Genomic DNA, 17,731 nt, shown 5'->3' on the forward strand with positions numbered 1-17,731 from the left:
AAGGAAGAGAGACAAAGCTACTCTGGAAGTTGCCTCAACTGCCAAGACTACAGGTTAGGTCCTGTGGAGGGTGGCGAGCCCCATCACAGAAAAAGGAGGCCAGGCCCAAGCATAATAGAGAACTTTACAGCCTACTCCTCTCCAGTTGGAAGAGGTCTGTCCCCTATTCTGGGGCAGCAACACCTTACTTCTGCGGCAGATGGCAGGAAGAAAGGGGCACAATGTGTTAGGGAGAGAGCAAAGCACACTCCCCCATCTCTAAGCCTGACCTGCCACCTCTTACTCTCCTGCAATGCCCCCCACCCGTGTGGTACTCTATGTGCATGGCGCGCCTGGAGGTGTGCAATGTGGCACTGTACCACCTCTGCCCAGGGGATGACCTGTGCCTACTGGGACCCACTTGCCTACCCTGACAGTTTCCTATCCCACCAGGGCAGTGGACGTGGCCTGGCCCACGCCTGCCGGCTCACCGAGCAGCTTCTTGCTGTCCAGCTTCTGTCGGTTGAGGGGGCTGGTCCCATAGAGCAGGGTGTGGTATTCGGAGTGCACGGTCTGGATCTCATCCAGCGTGGCTTTGCGACCCCGGATCCGCTATGTGAGGAGAGCAGGAGGAGAGGCCAGTGAGGGGATGCACCGAAGGCCTAGCTCTCCCTGATGCCCAGGCCCTCTCTGCCCCACAGCCTGGGACACATGAAGTCACTTTCTGGCCTTAGAAGAATCCAAAGGTTTTTGTAAAAAGTATGCCCCAGCCCCAAGGCATCCCAGTCCAGGACCACTCCTATACAGTTAAACGGGCTGCAAGGGATGGAACAGAGAGGTGGCTAAGGGACTGCCCCTGAGGTCAGGGGTTGAAAGAAGGATGAAGAAAACAGAGAGGCTTCATGCACGGGGATATACAAAAGCTTTCGCTGGGTGTGAGTTGGGGGCTGGAAGAAGGAGGGGCTCCCTTACCTCACACTTGCTAAGCAGGCCTGTCTCCTGCAGCCGGGACCAGATGCTCTGGATCCGGCCAGCATGTTCAGGGTGCACGTGTGTGTTTCCACACATGCACTGGTGCTTCAGCATGAACGTGTCGTAGACCACACCTGGACCAGAGACACACCTGTCAGCCAGCACCACTCTGGGCCACAGCAGCCTGGCCAGCCGCCGCCATCCTCAGCAGAGCTCACTGAGCTCTCCCTAGCCACTCCTGGCCCAAGGACCTATGGCCAGCCTAACCGCCTTCCCACGCACCTACCCCTCTTCTCCTGTGGTTCCCTTCTTCCGTTCCTGCTGGTCAAAAGCCTCAACTAGGCTGCCCCTGAGACCCCCACTGGTTTTCATTTCTGCCCACCATGCTCTCAACATGATACCCCCCTTCAGGGCACATCGTCCTTCCCCCTACTCTGTCACAGCCCCTGTGTACTGATCCCCTGAACCCCTACACTCCATGGGTGAGGCAGGACCATTCCCAGGCATCTATGCCCCCTGAGAGCACAGCAAGGGCAGCTTCATGAGGAAAAGCTTTCTGGAATGGGCTGAGGTCTCACTTTTGAGCTCAAAGAGAAGAGAACAGGAAGCTAGAAGGGTAGGGCCCAACTGAGATAGTGAGTTCTCTTCACCCAGGGCCCCAGGGTTTATGCGGTCCCTCAACAGGTTGCACAAGGCTAGATACCATGCATAGGCACCTGGCACATGGTAGAAGGACAGCTGGTGGGGGGGGGGGGGCTCACCTGTGGTGAAGAGGTGCTTGGCGGGCTGGTCTGGGGGGCTTTTCATGCCCCCAGGGGCAGCAGGTGAGGACTGGGTGCGGCCCAGGGCCTGGTGGGGCACAGTGGCCAGGCTGAGGGGGGCCTGGTACACCTGAAGTGGCTGCAGCTGCTGGGCATCGGAGAACACCTGGGCAGGAGGAGAGTGGGTGGGAGCAGGCATGAGATCAAAGTGAGGACGAGTGTCCTAGGGCCTCCAAGGGGGCCCATATTCCAGTCTTTCTCTTCCAAACCTCCTCTTTCCCCATATCCTTCTACCAGGAACAGGAGGCACTCCAGCCTTCGCCATCTCCACCTCCCAGGAGATGGGGGTGGGGGGCCAAGGGATGTGATGAGTCACGCCAGAGTAGCACTGAGGTAAGAGGCTGGGAGGGATGGGGGCGTGGGAGGGGGCAGGATGAGTCAGGCCGGGAGGGCTCAGTAGTGTCCGCAATGAATGGAGCACAGCTAGGTGCAGGGCAGACTGTAGTAACAGTGGGGGCGTGTGTGTACACATGCGCACATGCACGCACAGACCAACGCACAACCGGCCCTATCCAGGCAGAAACGCAGATACCCAGGCCATGTGCATGCACAGGTGTGCATCCGCGAGTGCACAAGCACATGCATGCGCACGCGTGCGCACACACACACACACACACACACACAGCAGTCTGGAGGGGTGGGCGGCTGCATCAGAGCCACAGCCACAGAGAGAAGCAGGCAGGCTGTGGCCAGCTCTGAGGCCAATGCAAGCACACACAGAGCCCCCTTCCACAGCCAGCGTCTCCTTCCTACTCTGCTTTGGCTCTCTCCAGAACCTGCCCCTGTGCAGCCAGAATGGGGAGAGGGAAAGGCAAGTGTGGAAAGGGGTGCAGGAATCAAGGGCTGGGGTGGAGGGGGCACCTTTTTGTAACCAGCACTGGACTCATCCAAGTCAGGCCCCTCCTCAGCGCCACTCTCGCCCTCCTCATCCTTGACCTGGATGCACTCCTCCTCCTCCTCCTCTTCCTCCTCCTCCTCTTCTTCCTCCTCCTCTTCCTCCAGGTCTTCCTGCGTGCTCTCACTCTCCGTGGAGCCTTCTCGGGGGATGGTCAGGGCTCCCTCCCCAAGCAAGGCCTCCTGCTGCTCAGTCAGCTCCTCCTCTGTCTCCTCAGGGTGGGTGGTGGGCTGCCGTGGCAGCTCTCCAGTCTTGGTGAGGATCTGGGAGCAGAACAAGGGGGCACACAGGCTGGTGGGGAGGGGCACAGCCATGCAGCCTGTGGCCCCAAAGGGTCTGTCCTTCCCTGGCCTCTCTCTCTGGCCCGCCCTGCCTGTATAGAGCTTCTCCAGGAGGCAGGCTGGAGCAGAAGCGGCTTGGGGGGTGGCCTAGGGCATCAGCCCCCATCCCCTTGTCTGTCAGCCTAGCCAGTGCCCTGTTGTACCTGGCACCTAGCACCACCCTGGCCCTGGGCTGCTCCTGGCTCACCTTGCCCAGCTGCAGCTGCTGTTGCTTCTGTTTCTCCAGGAACTGCTGGTGCTGCTGCTGCATCACAAGCTGCTGCAGGGCCTGGGGGCTCTGGGGCAGCGGGGAGGACTGAGTACGACTCAAGGGCCGGTGCCGTGGGAGCTTGCCCACTGTCCGCATGCTGGTGGCCACACGTTCACCTGTCACCAGCGGGGACTGCCCATGGAGTGGCACTGCGTGGTGGGAGGAGGGAGTCACCATCACTGACAGGGCACCGGGTACCCCCATCCCACCCCAAGATCTCCCCCTCCTAGAATACCACAACCTACATAATCAGGAAAAACCCAGGAGAAGCCTGGGGCACCCTGCCCCCAAACCTGAGCCCCATTCTTCCTCTTCCTCACAACAGAACAGTTCTGCAGCTTAGAGCCACTGCCATCAGCAAGCCTTCCTAGATTCACCACTCTCTTCCTTTGATTCCCTTACTATTGCACATACAGTCATAGGCCCTCAGGGTAGCTGAACAAGACCTAGTTTTCTCCAACTGCAACAGGATCTCCCTGATCATGGACATGGATGCCAGCAGGTGGGGAAGCCTGGGGCCCACGGTCACGTGTCTTTGAAGCCAAACCTCTTCTGATGCCACCAGCTGCTTAAGGTCTGACTCTCCAAAGCTATGCTGTCCAACTCCATAGATGCCAGCCACATGTAACCACTGAGTGCTTGAAGTGCGGCCTGGCTAGGGACGCGTGGGTGGCTCAGCAGTTGAGCATCTACCTTCGGCTCAGGGCATGATCCCAGGGTCCTGGGATCTAGTCCCACATCGGGCTCCTTGCATGGAGCCTGCTTCTCTCTCTGCCTCTGTCTCTGCCTCTCTCTCTGTCTCTCATGAATAGATAAGTAAAATCTTTAAAAATAATAATAATAATAATAATAAAAAGAAATGCAGCCTGGCTCAATTGAGATGGAGGTGCCTAAGTGGCTCAGTCAGGTGGGTGCCTGACTCTTGATCTCAACTCAGGTCAGGATCTTGGGGTCATGAGGTAAAGCCCCATATTAGGCTCCACACTCAGCACTGAGTCTGCTTGTCCTTCTCCCTCCCCCACTCACATTCTCTCTCTCCCTCTCAAATAAATAAATAAGGGGTGCCTGGGTGGCTCAGTCACTAAGCATCTGCCTTCAGCTTAGGTCATTACCCCTGGTTCTTGATATCGAGCCCCAGGGGATCCCTGAGTGGCTCAGCGGTTTGGTGCCTGTCTTTAGCCCAGGGTGTGGCCCTGGAGTCTCGGGATCGAGTCCCACGTTGGGCTCCCTGCATGGAGTCTGCTTCTCTCTCTGCCTATGTCTCTGCCTCTCTCTCTCTCTCTGAATATTAAATATGTTTAATAAAATCTTTAAAAAAAAGAAAAAGAAAAGTCCTGATATTGAGCCCCATATCAGGCTCCCTGCTCAATGGGAAGTCTGCTTCTCCCTCTGCCCCCTTCCCTACTCAAGTGCACTCCCTGCCTCTCTCAATAAATACAATTCCAAAACCTTAAAAAAATAAAAAAATAAATTGAAAACTACTCTAAGTGTGAAACATACATTGGATTTCAAAGACAGTATGAGACACAAAGTAAAATGTCTCACTGATAACTCTATCAATTGTATGTTGAAATGACAATACGGCAAATCTAAGTATACCTTTTTTTCTTTTTAAGATTTTATTTATTCGTGAGAGACACAGAGAGAGAGGGGCAGAGACACAAGCAGAGAGAGAAGCAGGCTCCATGCAGGGAGCCCAATCCCGGGACTCCAGGATCACGCCCTGGGACAAAGGCAGACGCTCAAGTGCTGAGCCACCCAGGTGTCCCAAGTATACCTTATTAAAGCTAATTTCATCAGTTTATTTTCACATTCTTTTTAAGCATTGCATCTTTATGTAATCTCTGCACCTAACCTGGGGCTCAAACTCACAACCCTGAACCAAGATCGAGAGTCATATGCTCTACCAACTGAACCAGCCAGGTGGCCTGCCCTTCCTTTTACATTTTTTAATGTGGCTCTAGAAAACTTTTAAGTTACATATGCGGCCTGTGTTGTGTTGTCTGTCCACTGGACAGCATGGCTCTGGAACATGAGCACATCACAGCAGCAGACAATGTCGAGGACAGCGTCTGGTAGGCTGTAGGTGCTCTATCATGTCTGTAGAACACACAAGATATCAATGATGCCATGGAGGAGAGCTGTGACAGAGCTGGAGTGTCCCTACCTATTCCCTGATGGCTGGCCTACACCCTCTGAAGAGGGGCCTGATACCCACTCCCTTGCACCACTGCCCGCCAGCTCACCAGCAATGAGGGTGCTCTGCTGCCGAGCCTGCTCCAGCAGCAACACATGCTGCAGCAGGGAGGCGTGCCCATGGGGGCTAGTGTCGCCCTCCAGTGCCACGCCCAGCAGACAGCCGGGGATGGAGGATGTGCTCATGAACTTGCCCGTCAGTGCGCCGCCCTGCCGCAGGGACTGGAGGGCCTGCCTCTCGGCCTCCTGCTGCGTGGACAGCTTCGGGGAGGCCTGGCAGTGGGGAAGGGAGATGGAGATGAGGGAGGGGATGCTGGCCCCAGTCCTGCCACTGCTGTCCCATGGTCAGCATCCCTCACCTACCCTCTGCCCACCCCCCAGCTCTGAGGAAGGCCATGTGATCTCCATCAGGGTCTGGTGAGAACAAGAGCCCCAGCTGGAGGCATCCAGAACCACAGACCTCAACACCAGAGAGAGGATGGGGCCCGTGCCCAGACTTACGGTGAGGTGTGAGTTGGTGACAGTGACTGTGGCCTGCAGCCCTAGGGAGATGTTGGGCAGAGAGGGAGACGTGTAGAGGCTGAACTGGTTGGGGGAGCTGTCCAGAGGGAGGGCCCGGTGCTGGGGGAGCATCTAGGGAGCAGTTGGGAGACACAGGCATGAGAGCAAGCAAAGGGGGGGCACCTGGGGCAAAGGGCTCTGAATGGTGCCTCGTGCCTCGCTCCCCGCTCCCCACACCAAGCCCCACCTGGGGGATACTGAGAGCTCACAGTCCTTCAGAGGCCCGCAGGACAAAGCCCACTTAAAGGCAACAGGTCCCTGTGGCCTGTCTACATGGGCAGAGAGTCTGCTGAATACTCTCAGCAAGACACACATACAGGAAGGAGCTGCCTTCCGTCTTCCAAGGGAAACGGAGCAGTTTTGGCCCACCCACCCAGCCCTCTGCAGGCCTGTACCTCGGTGGGGATGTTGGGGACTGAGCCAGTAAAGCCATTCTCAGCAATGGTGCTGTGGGAGCTGTTGGGAGAGCTGGGGCCGGAGCCTGGTGCACTGTTACACACGGAGGACACTATGGGAGAATGGGCTGTCACCTGGGCATGCTCAGAGCCACCCACCCACTCCCAGGACTTCCAAACAGGAACAAGATAGGAGCCCTTACCCCCAGGCCCAGCACCGGTGATCTCAACAGCTCTCTTCTTAAAGGTGCTAATGACTGTCCCATCTTTGCGGCGCAAAAGGGGACTACTTCTCCGCTCAGCCACCTTCTGCTTTAGCCTCGAACGTACTTTCAAGTTGGGTTCAGAGGCTGGGGCAAAGGGAACCAGGGCTCAGATACAGCCACAGGAACAAGGCACACACCCGTAGCCTGGCCCTCTGAATTCCAACCCCTACCCCTAGGGAGCCATATTCTGGAAAGCCAGGTCAGGCACTACACACCTGTTTTGCGGAGGGGGAAGTCATCGCGGCTGTCGTAGGGCCCAAGCAAAGGCAGTTTGTAGGAAGGAGGCGTCCCAGGGGGGCCACTCTGGGGAGGGGAACTCTGGTCCAAAGAAGCATGGTGGGCTCCCCTGGAGGGTGTGGAGTGGGGACAGAGACAGACCAAGGTTATCACCCAGCCAACTGCACCTGCCTCCAAGCAATCCCATTGAGGAGCTGCCCACTACATCAAGGGACAGGAGACGGGTCCTGGGGCAGGAAGCAAAGAGAGAAGCCAGGGTGGGGGGTGGGGGTAGGGGAGGAGTTCTACATCCTCAGAGAGACTGTGGGGGCCTGTCTCTGGCTCCGGCCAGGAGCCCCCTGCTGTCCTGGCAGCCACGCAGCTGGAGCAGGGCGCCTCTATGACCCGTGCCTGCCAAGAGCCATTACCAGCATTTGGGGTGCTGTGGGAGGGAATGGTTGAGGCCGCCGGGCGTGGGCTCCTTTGACTTCGACAGAAGGAATTCCTGGAGCCTCAGCTTCACCTCGGTGCTGGCGATGGCACCTGCGGGACAGGGTGCAGCTGACCTGGTGCTCGGGGCCCGAGGGTGCTTGGGGCAGGAGCCCGCGGCCAGGGGCAGAGGGGCAGGAGGCGGGAGGCGTGAGGCGTGAGGCGTGAGGCGGGCCTTACTCTCTTTGCTCTTCTCCTTGTTCCGCAGGCTGATCAGCTGCTGCTCCAGCCGCTGCTTCTCCAGCTCCTCCTGCCGCCGCTGCTCCTGCTGCCGCTGCTGCTCCAGCTCCTGCTGCCTTTTGGCCGCCAGCATCTCCTGCTGCTGCTGCAGGGGCATAGGGGGAGGCAGAGTGAGCCAGCTCCAGGCGGGGGGCAGAGGTCTGGGCGCCCCCCCCCCCACCCCGCACCCTCCTTGCGCACCTTGAGGTGCTTCTGCAGCTGGACCTCGTGCTGCCGGGTCAGGTGGTCATGCTGTTTCTGGAACTCGGCGAACAGGAGCTGCTTCTGCAGCTGCTGCTGCTGCTTGAGCGCCAGGAGCTCCTGCTGCAGCTGCTGCTCCCTCAGTGCGGGGTCCACAGGGCCTGCCAGAGCCCCCCGTAGCTCCGCGGGGCTGGGGCTGCCTCCTCCCCCACCCCCCATGGAGCTGGGCATGGCTCCAGGCAGCACCGGCTTCACCTCCACTGCGGGGACAAGAGACAGGCGTCAGAGAGCCTAGTGCCAACGCCACCATGCCCTGGCAGCCATGCCGGGGGCCCAGAAGGCTACCAGGCAGGACCGCCAGACCCAAAAGAATAAATCAGGAGGGAGAAGGGTAGGCAAATCCCTCTGCTCCACAGAACTGGGTTCTATCTTAATCATGTGAAGTCAAAGCCGTGAACTTCAATAAGAAAATATGCATAAGCTGGGGTGCCTGGGTGGCTCAGTCGGTTAAGCATCCGACTCTGCATCTGACTCTTCGTTTTGGCTGAAGTCATGATCTCAGGGTCCTGAGATGGAGCCTCACATTGGGCTCCACACTCGGCGGGGAGTCTGCTTGTCCCTCTCTCCCTCTCCACCTCCCCTACTTCAAGCTCTTTCTCTCTAAAATAAATAAATAAACCTTTGAAACAAAAACAAAGGAATAAAAAAATATGCATGAGCATGAAGCACACTCTCTGGAAGATTGTGAGTGCTCGACACATGACTATATTGTCATTGATCATTAACACCACTAGGTGTTTTACTGATGAGGACACTGAGCTTTAGAAAGGTTTAAGTACATGACCGAAGACATCTGGTCAGGTGATCAATGAACTCAATGTGAATCCAAACCCTATGCTACTTAAACCACTGCCCTTTCCTTGCCTCCTCCCCACCACTCAACATGACGAGAAGCCTATACTACAAGAGAAACTGAAGCAGATGTTGGTTCTAGAACTGAGGGGCCTGACAGCCAGGGCCCTTAGTAAACCCAGGAGAGACCCGTGGGGCCCTTCCCCCTACCCTCTCCCCTTTTCTCTGCCCCATGCCCAGCTGGGGCAGACAGGACCCAAGGGAGAGGCTGTGATAAAAGGGAGGGAGTGGGGGGAGGGGCAGGAGGCCCCAAGGAAAGGGGGTGCAGGGCTGCACCAAACCAGGGACAGGAGGGGGCTGGGAGTCAGACTCTGCTTCCTTTGCTGGATTATCTCCTTTCAACAGTTTTATTGTAATTACCCTGAAAATGCCGCTATATATAGAGTGAGCCAAACAGCAGCTGTGCCTGGGGGGAGGGGGAACGAGAGAATGGGCGGGTGGCACAGGGAGGAGGTGGGAGGAGGAGACAGGAAAGGAAAGGGAATCAGACAGGAAGAAGGGTAATGCATGGGAGGGCGGGGCGCAGAGGCATGAGCTCAGGCAGAGATCTCCTCAACTCTGGTCTCCAGCCTCTGGGAGAACCGGCAAGGAAGAGAATGGGGGGAGGGGCCTGGTGGGGACCATGGGCTCAGGGGTCCTAGGGAGAGGCACATGTTCCAATGGGCTCACGCAAAGCTCCGGGTCTTAACCTCTTGATCCCTGTACGCTGTCCTCTGGTCCCTGAGTGTCACTCCCCACCACTGCCCTGGGGTTGCCAGGGCAACTGGGCATACACCACACCAGCAGGGAGCCCCAAGCCCAGCCCACACTCCACAGAGCCGCCCAACTCTAGCAGGAAGGGGAAGGCAGGCTACCCACCGCCTGGGAAGGAGGAAGTGAGAGAGGCAGGGCCAACCCACCTTGTTTCTTTTCCATTTCTTTCTCCAAAGAAAGCCCTCACTTTTCTCACTCCAGCCCAGGGAGGCCACAGGGAGCTGGGAAGACCTTCCTGTGGCAAGGCAGCCCACTCCAGCCTGGGCCTGGAGAAGGAAGGACCCCAACATCCTGGTGGCTACCAGTGTCTCCTGCCCTCGTGAGCAGAGCCTCTCTCTGCCCAGGCCCCCACCATCAACCCACCCTGGGAGTGGACAGGGAGTTGGGAGGGGACTAAGGGCTGAACTGGGAGGCTCCCATACCCTGTGCAGTCAATGGGCCTGAATCTCTCCCAGGAACCCATGTTGAATGAGTGTCACCTAGGCAGGGGCTGGGCCTGCTGAAGGTGAAGGCCCTGCTACTACCCTTGTGCCCAAACACGGCCCCTGGGACCCGCCAGAGATGGGGGGGGGGGGGGGGCAGGTAAAGGCTGAGCAGAACAGCTCAGTCCCCACCAGCCCCTTCTCCACCCAGCACTGCTAGGCACATTCCTCTGTGGTTTGCCCGCCAGCCACACTGACGACTCTGTGGCCACGAGGCCAGAGCCACATCTGCAGGAGTGGCCAGATGTGGCCAGGAGGGTGGGGTTTCATACACAGACACAAGTACACTCACTCACTTTCCCTCCCAGCCCGTGTCCTCCCCCGGCATCAGGAGGAAGGGCCTTTGGAAAGGCCCTGCAAAGGGCTCCTCTGGAGGTGGCCGACCTCGTCCAGGGTGCAAAGCAGGGTGACAGCAAGGAGGGAGCAGTCAGCCCCCAGTCTCCCCAGCCCTGGAGATGCTCAGCAAAGCACCGGGCTGGCTGGAGAGTTATCTATTCCTCGGCAAGGATGGCTTGGCCTGTGGCACTCTGACCGTTCAGCCAAGAGAAGGACAGGCTTCAACCTGCTGCTCCCGGCAGTGCTGGGGCTGCAGGAACCGGATGACTGCCAGCCTGCCCTCCCAGGGAAGGGCAGGGGTCCAAGCGCTCCTGGCTCCCAGCAGATAACCCTGCCGCCAGCAGTGCTGGCTTCCCTTGCAGGAGCCCTGCAGAGAGGGCACGGGCTCGGGCGATGGGAATCTCCCACCGGGGCTCCCACACAGCCACCACCGTGGCAGAGAGGCTAGGCCCCGGCCACAGTAGGAGCCCCAGCCCCACTGGTACGCAGGTGGCAGGACTCCGCCACATAGCCTTGTTCCCATGCAAGCAGGAAGCACAGCTAACTAGAGAATATTAGTCTGCAGGCTCTGTGGGGGCCTGGACAGCATGCAGCACCCCAGAGGCCTGCCAGGTCATAACCTGGCTCTAAGATGGAAGGGGTGACAGCTGAGCAGCTGGAGTCAGGGAAAGGGTGAGGGGAAGCACAGAGTCTCCTGAATGAAGTTTTCTGGGCACAAAACCCAAAGCCTGGCTGGCCCTGTACCCCCTAAAGGATCTGTGCCCTCTGCCAGCCTGGCATGAACAGAGCAGGTGGCAGTAGCCACCATTAGAATCAAATACCTGGAAGGAGAAATGGGTGTGTGAAGATTAGAGGAGGCTCTCGACCGCCTCCTGGTGGACCAAGAAAGGGGGAGGACCTCTGAAAAAAGGAAGCGAGTAAGCTGACACTGCTCCCTAGGAGGAAAGGCTGGGAACTCTAGCTAGCAAAGAGTCCCCAAAAAGGCCAGGAGAGAGGTCAGGTAGGAGGGCAAGGCCCTGGGTCCCACCCTCAGCCCCCATGCCTCCTTCTGACAGACAGCTAGAGAGAATAGAGAGGAAGCTAGGCAGCCAACACAGTAATCTCCTAGAGAGGGAATGAGGAGCAGGTTTTAGCAGCATGTTTAGGAAGGAGAGTTCAAAATAAAAAAAACATGGGACACCAGAGTGGCTCAGGGTGTGATCCCAGGGTCTGGGGATCGAGTCCCACATCAGCTCCCTCCATGGAGCCTGCTTCTCCCTCTGCCTGTGTCTCTGCCTCCTCTCTCTGTGTGTCTCCCATGAATGAATAAATAAGAAATCTTTTAAAAAATTAAAATAAAAAAACAAATCTGGTTGCCCAAGGGTAAGGCCAGGCCCTCCCCCTGCTCGGAACATCCTGCAAGCCATGCCCCAGCACCGTACCCTCAAGTGAAGAAATCACCAGTTCCAGAATCCCTGTGCCCCAAACCCTGGCAGCAGGAAAATAGTACTTTTAGTCCCCCACACACACCTCCCAGAAGCCCTAGATGGAGGGGGTCGACACAGCATGTGGACCTGCCCAACAGACCTAGAAAGCTTAACACCTGGCTCTTAAAAGACCCTGCTAGGGACACCTGCGTGGCTCAGCAGTTGAACGTCTGCCTTTGACTCAGGGCATGATCCTGGAGTCCGGAATCGAATCCCACATCAGGCTCCTATAGAGAGCCTGCTTCTCTGCCTATGTGTCTGCTGCTCTCTCTCTCTCTCATAAATAAATAAATAAAATCTTAAAAAAGAAAAAAAAGATCCTGCTCCCAGGAGCCACCAGCCACCGAAGGCTAGGGGAGAAGTAAGAGACCCAGGGTACGCAGAGTATGAGACAGGGGTACACTGTGCTGTCTGGAACATCTATGCAAGATAAAAAATGAGGCCTCTGCAGCTAAGTCCTAGATCAAAGGAACTACCTTACGAAAAAGAGGGGAGAGGGTGAAGAGGGCCTTTGAGATCACCCGACTAGGCCGACTCTTTGCACCGATGAGGAAATCACACCTCTTAGGCTGCTGTGCAAAAGATCCCACAAGCTAACTAGCAGGGACTCACACCCTCTGAACACTAACCTGAGTACCCTGGTTCCACTGTAGGGCATCCCAGGCCCTCCACTCCAGCCAGCCTCGGTAACTGGCCCCTCTGGAGAGTAATGTGCTGGCAGCCCATCGGAGAGGGCAGCACCTTCCACCAGAACCCGTGCCCTGAGGAGCTCCCTCCCCAGGCTGGGCAGTCAGCAGCTTCCTGCGATGTCTAACGACCCCGTTCTGTCCCTCTAGAGAATGGGAAAAGGAGCTTGTCCCTTCCTCGGCCTTGAGGGATTCAGGAAGGAGGCAGGCAGTAGCATTTCGCACTCCTCCCCATGACGCCGATGACCCCTCCCCACCAGGGACGGGTTCCCATGATCTATTTCTGTGCTCTTACGTGACTAGTGAGGCCAATTTAGGCTCAACAGGTTCTACCACAATTCAGACAGTATTTCCACATGTGCAAGCTGGGGAGGACTCTCACCTAGCAATTTTCACAGCTCCTCATGTAACGCAAGCGAACACACATCACGTAATGGTTAAGAGCCTTGGCTCTGGGGTAAGAGAATGCCAGGGTTCAAGTCAGGCTGTGCTACTTCCTAGCGCAAGGTGCTCAGTACCTCTCTGTGCTCCATGCAGGTATCTGTGAAATGGAGTAAGTACCTTCTTCCCAGAGCTCTCAGGCTCTGGAGAGGACTCACAGATGAGCTTGGCACTGGGCCCAGGAAGATCTCAGGGGCTGCTAGTGAGGACTGGTACTAATGGCTCCTGATATATCTGTGTGCTGTGTGTGTCCTGGACTCCTCTGGCAGTCTAGCTAAGACTTTAGACCACTTCTCAGAATGCTTCTAAAGTGTGTGAAATAAAATACTTAGAACCCAGGGTGTCTGGGTGGCTCAGTCAGTGGGCATCTGCCTTCGGCTTGGGCCATGATCTCCAGTTTCTGGGATCCAGCCCACATCAGGTTCTCCACTCAGTCGGGAGTCTGCTTGACCCCCTCCCTCTCCCCTTAGCCCACTTGTATGCTCTCATGTTCTCTCTTTCTTAAATAAATATTAAACAAACAAACAAATAAAAAAACTTAGAACTGTGCCAAGCTCAGACCACTACGAGAGGGAGGCCTTAGCTCTCTCGTTTCAGTTTGCTTCAAGGTTGCTCTGTGGTCCTGTCCCCATCAAAGCCCTGCCATGGGCCCCACACAACACAAACAGGAGTTGCCAGAAGCTAGATCCCAGCACTCGAGAAGGAATCGCTGGGAACAGCCTCCTCCCAACCACAGCACATCCAGGCTGTCTCTCCCACCTCGCTGCCTCCAAGAAGGGCTGCTCTGTCCTCTGTGGTTCAGTCCACGGCTGTGGCATCCCTCCGGTCCCTCAGAAGCATTACTTAGCACAGACGAGCCCAAGTTTTGCTCCGTGTTCTCAGGGCCCCAACTCCAAGTGGTTGGAAAGTCTCCCCTGGTATCCAACCTCGAAGTGACAGCTCTCTCCCCAGTACTATCCCACATGATCTATCCACATTTCTGAGCCCCTCTTCTTGAAAGGCAGAAGCAACGTGCAACTGACTTCAGGGGCTTTTAGAACGTTAGTGCAGGAAGGACCTGCAAATCAGCAACTCAGCTTCCCAAACTGAGAGAGGACGTGAGACCACAGCTGAAAGAGACTTGCCCAGCGTCATCTGGAAAGGAGGCAGAGGAGCTAGGGCTTACTCAGGGTCTTCTGACTCTCTGCCTCCCACTAAAAACAAAATAGAACAAAAACACAAACCAACAATAACCACCACCACCAGGAGAAACTATGAGGCCCACTCCTGCACTTAATGAGAGAAGGATGCAAGGATCTAGACAGGGCATCCAGTTGGCCGTCCGGCACACCAGAGCCCAGGAGCACAGGTGAGAAGGGTTCAGTGGTTAGAGTCCCCAGAAACCTTGAGGCCGACTGTGCCTCTGAAGGACCTTAAGACTAGCAGGTGCAGAGGCCCGGTGGAAGGCACAGTGTCTCGCTGGTGAAGGGAGAGCTACTCATTGATCTCTCAGTTGCTATCTGGAGGAGAAACAGACTCACTTCTCACAGCCCATTTCCAGGAAACACTGGGGCACCAAGCTATAGGCAGCTCAAAGTCACACTAATCATTCAAAGCCTGCAGCTGTTGCTGGGCCTGTTCACTCCACACCTGGGGTGGACAGCAGGGGCTCCGGGGGGGGGCTCTGCTTCCACTCCCGAAGTGCAACCCAGCCCTGAGCATCCAGCAGGGCGCACTGCCCACCTGCCCACCTGGCCACTTGCCATAATCCCCCACCCCAGCGGGGGTTTAGACACCTGCTGACCAGTGTCTCAAGGCATCCTCCCTCTGTAGACTGCCAGGCTGCCATGGGCTGGGTTTGCCTCTGACTGGGGCGACAGCCTTCCTCCCTGCTGCAAGGAGTCCAGAGCCTGCTGAGGCCCTCCAGAGTTGCTGGTGATATCCACTGCAGACTGAGAGGCCCCATGATCCCGTCCACACAACTTCTGTCCGCAGAGCCTAAGTCTACTCACATCAAAATCACCAGAGATGCGTCAAAAATGCCCTACAGAATCCGAACCCTTCAGGGGGCTAAGGCTTGGAGCTCTGCAAGTTAATATATTCCCTTAGTACTTCTGATACAACTGAAAGTTTGAGAACTACTTTCTCATGGTCTGGCTACACTCATTTCTGCTGCCAACCTGACAGCTGTTACAGCTGTGTGTGTGGACACAGTTAATCTGATTTCCTGTCTGGCAGCTGTGTAGCAGGGAAGGGACAGCTGAGGGTCTCAAAAACAAGAGGAGGGGATGAAGGAGGAGGGGATGGGGGTAGGGAGGCTGTCTGAATGGGATAGAGTGTTCAACTTTGTTCCTGAGTGCCCTGCTCCCCTGAATTCCCTGCAGGGAGGGAGAAAGCTGACCCACTATTCACAGAAAACAAAATCTCTTGGAAACCTCAGGAGCCCCCTCTTCCCCCCAAAGCCAGACTGGTCTCTATTCTCTAGAAGCACAAACAGGAGACACAAAGACAAGTTGTGCAAATTGTATACTACATAAGAGCACCCAACCACAGGGGCAAGTTGGGGCTGAAATCTAGCCCACGCTCCAATTGCTAAGCCACGTGCTCTGGCATGTAGATGTATCCACCCGGAAGAAGGGCCACCTCTCAAAAATGTATACAAAGGAACGTTTGTATGGGTTGGCAGTAGCCCTACAAAGAGACCTGAATCCAAATCCCAGCTGTCACTTACCCTGTGACCTTGGGCAAGTTCCTTTACCTCTCTGATCCTTCTCAATTATACAACATGCCTAATAATACCTTACTAAAAGAGACAAGGTAAGGAAAGCATCGGATACTTTTGTCACTTAGGACATTATTAGTTCCTGTCCCACCTGAGCCTCGCCCTTTCTACCTTCCCCACACCCCTACACCTACACACCCACACATCCAGCCAAGCTTAGAATGGTGTGAAGAACACGAATAAGAATATCCAGGGGAAATCCCGATACCAAACCCAAACCCCATGGCACTTCCCAGCATACGCAGCATCCCTTCCTGGCACAAGCAGGATTCACACCCTCCTTCACTGGGGAAAGGAGACTCCTCCTCCATGCCTGCTCATAAAATCCTACACAATGCCTAAGCATCAGGTCTGCCCAGTCCGGGCCACAGGGGAATCCAGGGCCCACAGAAAGGAAACGGGATCCCCCAGCACTGTGTCCTTGGGAATCCCACACACGAGTTGGAGCTCTGAGGCTCCCCAAGCTGCAACGATGCCTGAATGCTCGGGGTGGCCACTGTGTGCCAGGCTGTTGTGCAGAAGCCAGGCAGAGACCCCGTCCATCGAGGAAGACCTCTGATGGCACTATCAGAAACTATGGCTGGTTCCCCTCATCAAGCAGGAACAGCAGAGTGCCCTGCATCCCCTGTGGGCTCCCCCAGCCAAGGCTCTGGCTCACCCACTGGGACAACTCACCATATCTGTCTATTCACCCACAGGCCAAGCCCCAGAATAGAACCCAGGAATCCTGACATCAGCCCTGGACACCAGCCCCTCCAAGCAACATTCATTCATCCATGCGCCAGGCACTGTGCTACAGAATGGCTGTGAACGAGACACCCAGAGAGCAAAGGATGGCCCTAAAAGAGGGTTCCAAAGACTTGCTGCTGGAGTAAGTAAAGTCCAGGTTAGACAGCCATCCTGGCAAGCCCTGTTCCCCAACCTCTTGGGCTGGGGAGGACTGGCGACACATACTGCCCAAGAAGCGTCCCTGGACACCTGCTTTTTTAGCCATAGGCTTTTGCATCCTGTCTGGAGACTGATCAAGAGATGGGGAGAGGAGGCGGGCGGGGGTGGGGGGGGAACACCAGGCTTCCTGAGCCCTCATGGCCGTGTTTATCCGGGGTGGATTTTTTTTAACCCAAAGGTTAAAGCGTTTCTATTTGAAACATCTATTTACATTCCAGAGTCCAAAAAAAAAAAAAAAAACAAGGCATCCGAGCTCCAGGCCTATATCTGTCCCTAGCCGCGTCACAGACACAGCATCAGAGCTGCGCAGGGGGAACATTCTTAGCCCTCTCCCCGAGCCGCTGAGGTGACTCACGCCTCCCTCCTGCCAGCATGGACCACACCACCGATCAGAAGGCTAGGCAGTGTGTGTGTGGCAGGTGGGGGCAGAGGGATCTGGAGAGAGGGGCTGGGAGTGGGGAGGTCTATGCAGACAGGCAGCCTTAGGGAAGGTATGGGAGTAGCAGGATTCCATCCTGCAAGGATTCTAGGGTCTAACTTGAAAGAAGGTAAGAGACCATGCTGAGGAGAAAACTTTAGGCCAATTGCCAACTGCTGCCGAGAGGCTAGGGACAGAGGGGGGGCGAGGAGGGGGGCAGGACGGGTGGATCGGTATGGCATCTGCCTGATAGGGTTGAGCTGCCTGCAAGAAATGCTCTGCAGTCAGTCCTTTGCTCTCCAAGAGATGGGCTTGACTCAGAGGATTCAGGGCAGAGTCATTGAGCAGGGTCTTCAGTTAGAGCTTCTGGCTCTACCAGACCAGGGCCAGAGCAGCCCCCTGTGTTTATACTCCCTCCCGGGGGTACTGCATAGGTCCTCTGCACAGCTGGCATCCCAGGGACCTGTGTGAGCATCCTGCAGGGCTAGCCCCTAGGGGTATGCCCTGACCCTAGGAGACTATGTGGGCATCACTGTCCAGGCAGAAGGCAGGCCTTATTTTAAGGATCTTCCAAAACTTCCCCAAACATTCATCCTCTGATACATCTTGGTCCAGCTGCAACCTTAGCTCTGGAAGGCTTCTAGAGCCAAATCACAGGTACTTGTATAAGCAAACAGCTCCCACCTTACAGTTCAAAGCCTGGGACCCACACCCACGTATCCAGAGG

General features: G+C 56.3%; 1 protein-coding gene across 8 annotated transcripts in view; it reads right to left on the reverse strand.

The window, feature by feature from the left end:
• Window positions 1-17,731, reverse strand: part of HDAC5 (histone deacetylase 5) — a 35,933-nt gene that overhangs the window by 4,409 nt on the left and 13,793 nt on the right. For 6 of the 8 annotated variants that reach the window (XM_077853462.1, XM_077853460.1, XM_077853463.1 and 3 more), the window contains 13 exons: window positions 7,802-8,061; window positions 7,562-7,706; window positions 7,321-7,435; window positions 6,892-7,022; window positions 6,614-6,760; window positions 6,411-6,523; window positions 5,956-6,087; window positions 5,505-5,727; window positions 3,196-3,407; window positions 2,634-2,930; window positions 1,713-1,878; window positions 952-1,085; window positions 471-591 (listed from right to left, as the gene is read on the reverse strand). In XM_077853462.1, the coding sequence (XP_077709588.1) occupies window positions 471-591; window positions 952-1,085; window positions 1,713-1,878; window positions 2,634-2,930; window positions 3,196-3,407; window positions 5,505-5,727; window positions 5,956-6,087; window positions 6,411-6,523; window positions 6,614-6,760; window positions 6,892-7,022; window positions 7,321-7,435; window positions 7,562-7,706; window positions 7,802-8,061 (2,196 nt within the window). Of the gene's footprint in view, window positions 1-470; window positions 592-951; window positions 1,086-1,712; window positions 1,879-2,633; window positions 2,931-3,195; window positions 3,408-5,504; window positions 5,728-5,955; window positions 6,088-6,410; window positions 6,524-6,613; window positions 6,761-6,891; window positions 7,023-7,320; window positions 7,436-7,561; window positions 7,707-7,801; window positions 8,062-9,612; window positions 9,733-17,731 lie in introns of all 8 variants that reach the window. The other 2 variants (XM_077853466.1, XM_077853465.1) reach the window with 1 other exon arrangement.

Source organism: Canis aureus, chromosome 16 (genome assembly GCF_053574225.1).
Source record: "Canis aureus isolate CA01 chromosome 16, VMU_Caureus_v.1.0, whole genome shotgun sequence".
In the NCBI taxonomy this organism is placed as follows: domain Eukaryota; kingdom Metazoa; phylum Chordata; class Mammalia; order Carnivora; family Canidae; genus Canis; species Canis aureus.